Source organism: Tribolium castaneum, chromosome 3 (genome assembly GCF_031307605.1).
Source record: "Tribolium castaneum strain GA2 chromosome 3, icTriCast1.1, whole genome shotgun sequence".
NCBI lineage: Eukaryota > Metazoa > Arthropoda > Insecta > Coleoptera > Tenebrionidae > Tribolium > Tribolium castaneum.
In genome coordinates, this window is record NC_087396.1 from 19,822,989 (window position 1) to 19,834,506 (window position 11,518).

Here is an 11,518-nt window from a genome sequence, read left to right on the forward strand (position 1 = left end):
TTTTTTAATTATTTTTAATTAATAAGTCGAAACCACCCAGAAAAAAAATCGTGTGTGATAACGCGCACCCAAAATATACCAGAAATTGTCATAAATTGTAGTTTTAACACCAATAACAAAGGTCTACTTTGTTGTAACCTAAGATTGGTTGGACGTCAAACTGACAGGTGTCAAGTCAAGCCAAAAATAAATAAATTCATGTTTATATCTCCTCCAGTTTAAAGGAAAAAATTTCGCGTCAAAATGATGCAACAATATATGAAAGAACTGGAGCAGGTATTTAACTCCACTTGTAAGTCTTTGCATAAACGCCCCCTAATCTTTAGGAACCGTTTGATGCTGAAGAATTTGTTGAAAGATTAGCTTGGCGCACAATAGCTGAAACAAAAAATGACGGTGATGAGGACTTTAATCCAACATTGCTGCATGACTCGTTTGTTCAAGCTATTAAGTAAGAATTAGGCTTGTGTAAGTCCCATAACTGGGTTCGTTTTTGTAGAGACTTAACTTTGCTCCAAGAAAGGCAAAAAAAGAAATGTGAAAGGCTCGAAGCCGCCGTACGCGAAGACGAAGCATTGTTTTTTCAAAAAATCCACGATTTATTGGGGCAAAATAAAGTAGGTTTTAAATTGTGTTTGCAAAATACAATCCTCAATTTTAGCAAGCCATTGATACGTTTCAAGAGCTAGACGGAAAAATTAACCATGTGGCGACAAAAGTCCTACACTTGGGTGACCAGTTAGATAGTGTTAACGGACCTAGGGCAAGAGTTGTTGATGCAAAAAATCTAATGACACATTTGAATGAATTCTTACAAACTGGCCCTCTCACTTCAGAAATCTTCACCGACTCGTCAAAAGTATTTTTAATTTTTAAATCAACATTTGTTCAACATTTCTTGCAGATTGATGAAGCGGCAGAAGTGATACAAAAGTTGTATTTAATTTCACAAGACCTGCCCTCACCAAAGTAAAAATTTAGATCAATAATTGTAACAACAAACAATATCATGTTTTAGATTTGAGGGCTTAAAGCGCAAAATTGAAAGAAAGTACGATGAGACAGAGCGGACTTTAATTGAAGAATTCTCAAATGCGCAAAGGAGGGACGATTTCAAAAGAATGAAAGAAATCGCTAATGTTTTATCACAATTTAAAGGCTACCCCCAGTGCGTTGATGCTTACATTGAACGGAGTCAAGCTGTAAATATTATCATATTATCATTCCTCTTGTGGAAACAATTTTTTTAGGGTTGCTTGTTGAGTAAAGATGTATTTTCGCGTTTGTTTCCCTTATGTGAACTAAACTACGATGTTATTAAGAAAGTATTTAATAACCCGGAACAAGTATTGGCAAAATTTGTCCTAAATTTGTATCATTTGAAACTGCAAGAGTACATCGCGTCAAAACTATCCTCGAAATTAGATAGTTACAATTATTTAAAAACTTTGTACGAGTTATATGACAGGTAATTACACTCTGAATGATCCACCAGACTCACTTTTTATTTTAGAACCAATCAGTTATCGCAAGATTTATCCGTTTTTAACATGGGGAGCGACAAAAACTATTTAAATAAGCTAACAAGTAACATTTTCAATAAATACATCGATAATTACATAGCGTGAGTTTCCGTACTGGTTTGTTCCAATTGTTTTAATTAATCATAATGCAGATTAGAACTAAAGTGTCTCAAAGAACGCAGTTCTGCCAATTTGCAACGTTACTACGAATCAAAAAACCACCAAAAGAAACAGATCCAATCTGGCGGGTATTTTTATTATTTCGTGTTTTTCCCTTTGTCTAAATTTGTACAGGTTCCAAGACTTGAGACGCGACATCCAGGCCGTAATTGGGACAAGGGCCAACATTAACATAGCCCAGATTGAAAATTATGGTGGCGAAACATTCCTGTCTGAGGAATTAGCAATTACAATTTTGCAAGACACGAAACAAGCGTTCCAGCGTTGTCAGCTGGTACATAATTTGTGTAACTGAATGAAAAACAATCTGTTTTATTTTTTAGCTTTCAAAGCCTGAAGACAAGGCGTCCAATGCCAGTCAAATTTTAGACCGTTTGCTCAATTCTTTGCTAATTGAACACGTAGATTATGCGCTGGAGTTGGGGCTTCAGGCGATTCCTGTGGTAGAAGGGTCCAAGAATCCTCCAACTTTGTATTTCTTCACAGTGGTGCACCAGAGCAACAATATAACGCACTTGCTTGAGAAACAAATCACTGATTTAGCGGTGCCTCTCATTATGTAATTTCTTACAAAATTGTATAACGTATCTCAGATTTGTTTTTAGAAATACGCCAAAATACAGCGATTGCATGCAAAAGAAAAAGTTTATTTTGGAGGATATTGAACGGAAAGTTAACACCGGACTGGACAGGTGACACCCAAAAGTAATGATTTACTTTTTTAATTATTTTTCTAGAACTTTGAATGCTGTGGGAAGTTGGGTAAAAGTCTACCTGCAATCAGAGCAGAAAAAAACCGATTTTAAACCAGAAACTGACGACTTCGATACGGTCGCTTCTCCGGTAAATCACTTCCACGTTCTGCATAAAATAATTCCGATTTGTAGGCGTGCAAAGCAGTTTCCCAATACATAAGTAATGTAATTAAGGAGATCAAAGACAATTTGGACGGTAACAACGTTACTGCCATTTTGCAAGAGCTGGGAATTCGATTACATCGCGTTATTTACGATCATTTATTGCAGTTTCAGTTCAACACCGCGGGTAAATCAATTAAAAATGGTTTTGTGTTGGCTAATTACGATTTTTAAGGTGCAATGGTCGCAATTTGTGATTTAAATGAGTACCGATCATGTACTAAACATTTAGGTCCGCTTGTGGCCGAGTTGTTCGAAACTTTGCATGCGCTGTGCAATTTATTATTAGTGAAGCCAGAAAATTTGCAACAAGTGTGTTCAGAGGATTCTCTGGTGAATCTCGACCGCTCGGTTTTGCACAACTTTATCCAGCTTCGGAGCGATTTCAAGACACAAAAACAAAATTTTCTCAAAGTGTAATAAGGAATTATTTGTTAAATGATTAAATAATAAAGGCATATATTTACTATTTTCTGTATCATGTTTGGACCTACGTTTTAAGCGCACGCTTAGAATTCTTTAGCATTTTTAATTATTATTTTCTTTGAACGAATTTCGTTTCAAACTTCCATTTCGCAAATTTTTCAATTAAAAAAAAAAGATTTATGTCACTAAAATTTTAAACAAATAAGTATAAAACATCAAGGTAAGTGTTTCAAAATATTCCCTACTCTGCGAAAGCTGCAAAAAAATGTAGAGAATTTTCTATATTTTTTCTAAGTCAGAGACAGCATAGCAACTTGAACGGCTCTACTGAACCACCAAAAGATAAAACTAGTTATGTAACGACTTTCATTTGAGATCTAAGCCGTAATTAGTTCTCCGTAACGCAAAGGCATGACTTTGCTTTTAGGGAAGTATGAATGAAAATCCGTGAAATTAAATGATTTGTTTTTATTATTACCGTTTACAGTTGAAATTGCAATTACTTAATTCATAATAGGGGTATTCAAACTAATCACTGAGGGTCGTTTTTACAGACATTATTCTGTGTTTAATCCTACAAGTCGTTCCACATTTTTAACTACCAAGACTCAATGAAATATGTACATTTCCATTAAGACTTCAAAAATTGGACACTCACAATTGAAACTTATGATAATGTTTAGGAGATTCTTAATTATGACGCTGCTGCCAGCAACCAAATAAAGGGAAAAGCAAATTTGTTAAGAAAAATCGTGGCGACATAAAAAAGTAAACCTAAGACTAGCGTCAAAATCGGGGCCTGTTTGAAGTCATGAGATTTCGGGAAGTTAAAGTAAGCACTTGTAGTAAAAAAGAAAATAAATTAGCGCATGCGGTATCTGTTATTTTCGTGGACTTCGCCTAATTCTCCTTTGAAGTTAAGTTCGATAACAAAGTCCAGATCCCTGTTGTTCCTCGGGTTAGGCTTCATGGTGAATGTTCCGTTGATTTCCTCTCCCTTCTTGACCGTCATGTAGTCCTCGAAGTAGAACACCGTCTGCTTCCAGTGCGTGTAAGGTGCGTCTGGGGCGGTGGTGAACCCGATACGTTTGTGGCATTTCGTAAATTCTACAGTGAAGAAAGTGACAAGGGCTTGGACGTAGTCGTTCCTCCGGACCACCAAACTGAACGGCGCACAGAACTCCAAATCCTCCTTCTTGACGGTGTACAAGTCGACTTCTTTCACTAGGCACGAGTTCGTGACGACCTGCTTGGGGTCCACGACGTCCACCAGCGGCTCGCTGATGGCGACCTTGCGGATTGAGCTCATGTCGAAGCCGTAGACGTCGTCCCACCAGTTGATCTTCTCGTCCTTGTATTGCCTGTCCTCGATGGCGGTAATGAACAGCGAGCAGCGGTCGGGGAACAATAGGCCGTCGGGTTTGAGCCACTTGTCTCGGGCGTATAATACTGTGTCCAACATACTTTCGTAAAAGAGGCAATAGCCCATCCACTCCGAGATGATGATATCGACTTTGTCAATGCCCTCGGGCAGCTCCACCTCCTCGACTTTGCCCTTAATTATGGTGATGATGTGGTCGAGCTTGTTCGTTTCGACGATTTTGCGCGCGTAGTCGACGATGTTGGAGCATTCAATCGCAAAGACGCGCTTGGCCCCCGCCTTGGCGGCGAACATGCTTAAAATCCCCGTCCCACATCCAATATCTATCACAGTTTTACCCGCGAATAAGTGTTTGTTATGGTGCATCGAATTGCGGTAAGTTAAAGTCCGTACTTCGTCTTTTAGCATCTCTTCGTGGATGCCGAAGTGAGCGTACGAGTCGAAGTAATAGTCTCGAGAAGTCATCTCCTCGGCTGGAATATCTTCCATTTTCTCCTCGCTGACATGGTTATTCATGGCCCCGACGTCCGTTGTATCCATTTTATGAAGGTTTTCCTGCACACAATGAATAAATTTTCTAACCACACAAAAAAACGTGTTAGTGACTCGTCACGGGCGCGTCAATCACGACGCAATAACCGCTTCGTGCGTGACAACGCCTCTAATACAGAATTTCTACTACATTTACCTTAAAATATTCTAAACGATAAACATGAACAATTACTTTGGCGCCGAATAACCACGCTTTAGATGCACGCCACTGTCAAATTGACAACTGACATTGAAAATCCAGGGGATTTCACGCCAAAGCGTTGCTGAATCTAGTGACTTTTTATAAAAAAGGCCGAAAAGCAAGATTTCTACAAGTTTAGAACAAAGGAGGTTTGTGATACGTCTTGAAATTTAATACGATTATGATAACGAGATACGTACATTTGATCCTACATTTCCTGTGCTGTTATTGAACACCAGAGTTTCTTTAATTTCACAAGACGCCATTCCTTTCAACTTGCAAACAACTGAAATGTGGTGGGACTGGTGGAGGGGGAAAAGTGACGATCAATCGCCTTCTGATTGGCTAATTTTTGCGCCAACTTTGAATGGCTTTTTGGCAAACGCGTTTTTGATTTTTTTACAAATCAAAAAAAATATTTTTGAAGGATTTCATTTGAGTTAATACGGTAATTTATTCTGTTCAATAGAAATAACTGTTTGCATTATTTACAAGACATTTATCGTAATGTAATGACTGGTAATGAGGTAAAAATGGATTGTTTCATTTTGTGCAATAATTGTTACCATGACAACGCAATGTGGCAAAAAATACATTTATGTAAAATAAAAAATAGTCGAGAAATTAAACAATTTCGCAAAATGATTAGATTTTGTGATTATTTCTTATTTGTAAAAAATGCGATTTATTAATAAATTATTAAACTTGGCGTGATGTGTTGAAAGCGTTGGCTTGGCAACCCCCTGTCAACAGTGCCACATGATGACTTTTGAGGTGGAATAGTTTAGCGTAAAATGCCTGAAGAGATAAAACAAGAAGTGGTGCTAAAAACCCAAAAATATTTAGGAAAATATGTGAAAAAGCCCCCACTCAGTGAAAAGTTACTCAAAAAACCGCCTTTTAGGTTTTTACACGATATTATTAAGACAGTTATAAAAGAAACTGGGTTTTTGAAAGGGCTCTTCACTGAAGAAGAATTAAATTCCGAAAATGTGAAAGAAAAGGAAGCCAAAGTGGCTTTTCTCACTAAATTAATCGATGCCGTTAGTAAGTAATTTAAATGTATTTCATTATTGATTATACCAACCTGTTAACCTTGTGGTAATGGTAACACACTTTTATTCGCAGAAGCAATAACAAACACAGATTTGGCTGTTCGTCCCAGTAAAATCGTCGCGGGGCTTGAACCTACCGAAACTAACATTTTGCTTCAAACTATAGGAAAAGCAATAGAGAAAAAAGTTGATAGTTCAGAGTACGTAAAACAGTTACAATCAGGTGAAATAATAAATGATAAGACGCGAAAATCAAAAAGACCCTCAGATAAGAATGAAAAAATTAAGAAGACGACTTCGAAAACGGTAATAAATAACGAGGAGAAAGTTCGAAGTACTCCAAAAGTCAAAGAAAAACATAGCAATGAAACCCCAAAATCAACGGACAGAGAAAAATCTAAACCAAAACGGACATCAAAAGAAAGCAGAAGTAAACCAGCATCAGACGATGGGAAAGCAAAGAGTAAAGAGAAGCCGAAAAAGACTAAAGACACGACAAAAGAAACTAGTCAGAAACCAAGTAAAGAAAGTACCGAAATCCCAACAACCACTGCTGAAATTATCTCCCCTGTTGATAACATTGACGAAAAACAAAATTTAACCGAAACACCTGAAAGTTCAGTTCCTGAAACTGTCAATACTAACTTATCGGTACCTGATGAAGAATCTATAAAAACTATCATTCCTCAAATCACCGAAACACCCGAAGCCACTGAGCCACGAAAACGTAGCGCTTCGGCCTCGCGTCCCAAATCAGCTCGTCCTAAAAGCGGCGATCTTAAAGAAAAAACAACCCAGGATGAAGTTAAAGAAACTAAGACGATTCAAAGTCGGCCCAAAAGCTCGTTAAGGCCTCCAAGTGTTAGACCTTCAAGTGCTCGGCCTGGGGCACCTCGTCTGCGACCTGATTCTGCACTTCCCATCAAGGAAGTTGTTCCCATGGGCAAAATTAATGTAATTGTTGAAAGTTTTGACAAGGATGGAGACGAAGAGGAGACGGTGATTATTCAAAGCAATTCGGAAGCTGTGGAAGAACAAGTCGAAAGTACCGTGGAAGTTTCGGGGGGTAATCAAGGACATCTCGTTGAGCAAATTTTGGAACAGATTAATGAAAGTGATGTTAAAGTTAATGCAGCTAAAAATGATGACGATTGGCAGAAAGATGGTGAGGTGGTTAAAATAATTAGTGTGTTTATTTTCGTTCAGTTTTTCAAGGAAAAGATGCTACAACTAAGGAAACGAACAATTTAAAATCGTTGATTCAGACGCTGACAAAGACAGCAAATCCGTTAGGAAAACTATTAAATTATCTTCATGAAGATATCGATGCAATGCAAGCTGAACTCGAAATGTGGACAAATACGAAGCGTCAGTTGTTTGCTGAAATTGCGAAACAGAAAAAGTAAAATTACAACTGTTTGAAAAACTTTACGTAATGTCTTGTTTCAGAATAAGTCTGGAAATGAATAAACCTCTGATATCACAACTTGAGCACTTAAATCAAGAGATCACGAAAATGGAAGAAGAAATTGCAAGTACCAGAAGCAATATCTTGCGAAATGACCGCAAAATAAAGGAACTTTTAGCAAAATAAAATAAGGTTTAATTACGTTATGTGCAATTTTGTTGACTTTATCTTTGACACAGTTAGGTCACGTTTACTTTCTTCGCAAAATAAGTATGGACAAAAATAATTTCGAAACTGTATTGTTATAAAATTTACAATGTTATTACAAAACTGGCCCAATCTGTAATGTTATTAATAGTTTTATATTAAGTAAAATTATAATAAAAAGCAATGCGTTTTTAAACTAAGCCAATAAGGATAGGTGGAGAAAAATAAGTCAACCACGTTATAGAAACCGAAATTTATATGACAATAATTTTGCAAACATGTTATCCATTTAACTTAATGTTATAACTGCGTTAAATGGCAAATATAAATTAATAGACAATAATATCAACAACTTACAATGAGACCAACGCACACATGTAAGCAACACTCATATAAAAAAGTATTGTCTTAAATTAACCAGAAAAAACTTACATAAAGTTGCATGATTTAACTTGAAAAACAATGCAAAAATTTTTAACATATAAAAGGCGGCATAATTTACTAATATTCGTCTTCATCAGCCCCAGCTTCCACTTCGTCGGGAGGCGCAAAACCCTCCTAAAATTTTCACATCACAAATACATCCTTTTCCCAATTATGAGACTCACCTCTGTGGCGTACAAAACATCTAATATTTTCTGAATCAGAGGATTCTGAGCATCTTCAGACTCTTGACACATAACTTCGATGTCTCGCAACTTTCCAAAATAGAAATCTCGTTCTTTCTCCAACCCATCAATGGTTATCTGAAATTCACACTGAGTGCGAGTTCACGCAAGAATGAACCCACCTTAAAATCCGCAATTTGATTTGTTAATTCATCCAAGCGGCCTGCATCTCCGCCCTTGTTTTGGGGGTTTTTAGTGATTGGTCGAACGGTGTTAACTTTCGGCACTAAAAATTTCCAGTTAATGTTGTTTCCTTATGCGGGAACACATCGTGCAAGGAAAACAAGATTGCAACTCAAAAATACAAAAGCCACAGATTCTTGCTGCGTTAAAAAGGCTACGTGGAAAATTAGTGCTTGGAAAGAGATCAAGTGCTGTGATAATTCCATTTAGCCTCTTAGGTTATTGACATGACTCTAGTGATAGTATTAGTGATAACATCAGTGACCTACTCGCTCGACCGATCGGTTTGGCCGGGGCTGTTTTAGCCGGCGAAGTCGGGACCGTTTTTCGGGCCATCAATGAGTTGGTGCTTCTGGGAGCGTTAGCACCGCCCCCGCCCATGGCTTCGCCGCTCCGACACGACAAGGCGTCGTATTCATTACCTCTATAGTTAGCATCGAAGAACTTTTTGAACCATTGCAAAAACTCAAAGTTGTCTTGGAACCGTCCTTTCACCAGTTTGTCTATTGGGACTATCTAATGCAGCCACCAAAACAAAAACAAAGCGAAATGAAACAAACAACTAAGAGACAACATGCGGAAAAAACGAAACATGTAGATGGTAAACGATAGGGACGGACCGTCTTATCACCGCCAGTCTACAAGAAAACAAGCAAAGCGCGACATACACGAAAGCGACCCACTCTCAAGCAAATTTTTTATTTACTATTGTTAAGGGTCGGTTTCGCCATCGGACCGGTTGTCCTTTTACCCTGTCGAGTGGGCGCAGGTTTTGCAGGGGCGTGATGAGGCACAAGTCCTCCGACATGGTGCTCATGTGCGGCCGAACCGAGACCTATACCCCCACGGGCCTCGATTGCGTCGTAATCTCGACCGTCGTAATTGGCGTCAAAAAATTTCTTAAACCATTGCAAGAACTCGAAATTGTCTTGGAATCGGCCTTTTATCAATTTATCTACGGGTATAATCTACAATTATCGCAAACAACGCGTTAATTGACAAATTCGGTTCGACAATTTCAATAGTAAAATTATAAATTCCCTCAATACTAATGAGTAATGAAATTATTTAAGTGAAAAGCGATACGCAGTTTACGTCAACTATGAGTTTTTTGATAGAAAAACTTGCCAATTAAAATAAAAGAATTGGATTTATAAAAACACCATATTTCCATTACTGTAATCCGGAAAGATTAAATTATAGCCATTGAAATTCCATAACGTGACTGACTTTACATTTTTAACAGTTTGTAATTGAGATCAGACCTGATTTAATAATCTTAAAAAGAAGATAATTCAATTATTATGAACTGTAATAAGGCGTTCAATAACCAATTAAATTTTTGAATGAACAGTATTTATTTTTTAAGCACAACCACTAATATAATCTACCGATTACTCACCTTTTAAAGCTTGGGAAACACGTCATGAAATCCCACATTATTCAACTTTATTTTTCACAGTAAAAATAATAAACGTTCAGTATCAGTAATAAAACATCTCGAATAAACTACTTTCCACTCTTTAAAAACATCAGGAAAACAAACTTTATAGAAAATCAAAAGCTGACTTTAAATAAAAATTCGATTTTAAAAAAATAAAAAACTATAATCAATTTCGAATTCTCTAGTTACGGATAGCAGAAGAAATAATGATAAAGGATATTTAAGGATAGGACAGGATATGTAATAGACAGTGAAAAAAAAAGGCTTTAAAAGTTTTTATTTTGCTGGTTCTCATTTTTTTCTATTGTATTATCGCAATGAATTATTTACGCTATTACGAGTACTTTTACTGGACATTTATTATTTTAAATGTGTCGAGCTGAGTAATCATTGTTTTTACTGAACAAAAATACGTGACGTTTAGATACAATATCGCCTATTTAATTTATACTTAATTATTAAACTTTAGATTTAGTTATTTCCATTTAAAAGCCCCTTAAACAACCCAATTACGTTACTTGTTGCTCAAACTACAATTAGCTGCACTTATTATAAAAATCAATATTTTTATATTTAGATTCCAAACATTTAAGACGACATATAAATTTAGAAAATATTGATAGTTGTATAAAAGCTATGACGTGATTCTAAGTAATTTAACATGAAAGTAATTTTCCAGTGAGTAAAATTGAACCCTTGGCTAATCAATACTCAGTTTTATTGTTACAAAGCAAACAGTTTTTTCATACTTCACTTCAATTCTTTACCAAATAAAATAATAATTAAGGAAGAATATCAAATGTGTTTCGTTTTATTGCTGGTTTACCACGATAGTGTCTGGAAAATAAAGATTATGGCTTACCTTGTCAACACCCATTTTCTTGAAGCCAGCTTGCAAAATTTTGAAATTCTGTATGTACTCATGCTCCAGATTTGTTCGAAACTTGACTCTTTTGAGCTGAACAGAGCCAGGGAACAACATATCCATGAACTGGCAATAGGCAGCCCCTGTACAAAGTTCCTCAATTTTGCCAAAACTACTTTGCAAACACTCGTTAACCCATGCTAACATGTCATGTCGAGACAGATTCTCTGAAGTCACATTAGTGGAATACACGTTCACCGCCATTTCTGCAACAAATTACCAAAAAGTGTAAACTTTGATAAAGTTGGTGCGAAATTAGATCATCGTCATTGTGTTTGTAATCAAATTTGAATTCGTTCTGATTAACGATCGACTCGTAATAGATTGATTGGTAAATTACTCGAGGCGAAAATGATGCATACCGGTTTTATAAGGCAACATGTCCCGTTATCGGGGAGAAGCCCAACCACCGCATAGCGTCCAAAAATAAAGTCTATTGACGCGTTTTTGCGTAATTAACGCAGGAAA

At 36.8% G+C, this 11,518-nt stretch overlaps 4 protein-coding genes across 9 annotated transcripts; 2 read left to right on the forward strand and 2 right to left on the reverse strand.

Annotated features, from left to right (window-relative positions):
• Window positions 1–44: 44 nt before the first annotated feature.
• Window positions 45–3,089, forward strand: Sec10 (Secretory 10). The gene is made up of 15 exons (XM_008197312.3): window positions 45–276; window positions 327–451; window positions 500–617; window positions 662–859; window positions 905–969; window positions 1,019–1,202; window positions 1,251–1,468; window positions 1,514–1,624; window positions 1,676–1,771; window positions 1,818–1,977; window positions 2,027–2,262; window positions 2,309–2,395; window positions 2,441–2,546; window positions 2,591–2,747; window positions 2,796–3,089. Exons 1-15 carry the CDS (start codon window positions 244–246, stop codon window positions 3,038–3,040), a joined length of 2,139 nt encoding a protein of 712 aa, XP_008195534.1. The 5' UTR covers window positions 45–243; the 3' UTR covers window positions 3,041–3,089.
• A 409-nt stretch (window positions 3,090–3,498) lies between these two features.
• Window positions 3,499–5,512, reverse strand: Art1 (Arginine methyltransferase 1). Of its 2 annotated transcripts, none has more exons than XM_966133.5 (2): window positions 5,361–5,512; window positions 3,499–4,982 (listed from the first exon to the last, which is right to left on the reverse strand). In XM_966133.5, the coding sequence occupies exons 1-2, from the start codon at window positions 5,424–5,426 to the stop codon at window positions 3,909–3,911; spliced, it is 1,140 nt and encodes a 379-aa protein (XP_971226.2). In that variant the 5' UTR covers window positions 5,427–5,512; the 3' UTR covers window positions 3,499–3,908. The 2 variants fall into 2 exon arrangements, with proteins under 2 accessions (XP_971226.2, XP_008195532.1); XM_008197310.3 differs by lacking the exon at window positions 5,361–5,512 and adding an exon at window positions 5,116–5,268.
• A 141-nt stretch (window positions 5,513–5,653) lies between these two features.
• IFT54 (Intraflagellar transport 54) lies at window positions 5,654–8,058 on the forward strand. Of its 3 annotated transcripts, none has more exons than XM_064355396.1 (5): window positions 5,654–6,207; window positions 6,289–6,438; window positions 6,484–7,380; window positions 7,422–7,617; window positions 7,665–8,058. In XM_064355396.1, exons 1-5 carry the CDS (start codon window positions 5,955–5,957, stop codon window positions 7,807–7,809), a joined length of 1,641 nt encoding a protein of 546 aa, XP_064211466.1. In that variant the 5' UTR covers window positions 5,654–5,954; the 3' UTR covers window positions 7,810–8,058. The 3 variants fall into 3 exon arrangements, with proteins under 3 accessions (XP_064211466.1, XP_064211467.1, XP_971165.2); XM_064355397.1 differs by having other exon boundaries at window positions 5,654–6,014; window positions 6,065–6,207; window positions 6,289–7,380; XM_966072.5 differs by having other exon boundaries at window positions 6,289–7,380.
• A 10-nt stretch (window positions 8,059–8,068) lies between these two features.
• Window positions 8,069–11,254, reverse strand: Eb1. 3 transcript variants are annotated; one of them, XM_008197309.3, is made up of 5 exons: window positions 10,988–11,254; window positions 8,951–9,197; window positions 8,621–8,724; window positions 8,439–8,576; window positions 8,069–8,388 (listed from the first exon to the last, which is right to left on the reverse strand). In XM_008197309.3, exons 1-5 carry the CDS (start codon window positions 11,252–11,254, stop codon window positions 8,332–8,334), a joined length of 813 nt encoding a protein of 270 aa, XP_008195531.1. In that variant the 3' UTR covers window positions 8,069–8,331. The 3 variants fall into 3 exon arrangements, with proteins under 3 accessions (XP_008195531.1, XP_015836823.1, XP_015836822.1); XM_015981337.2 differs by lacking the exon at window positions 8,951–9,197 and adding an exon at window positions 9,433–9,649; XM_015981336.2 differs by lacking the exon at window positions 8,951–9,197 and adding an exon at window positions 9,388–9,649.
• Window positions 11,255–11,518: the final 264 nt, after the last annotated feature.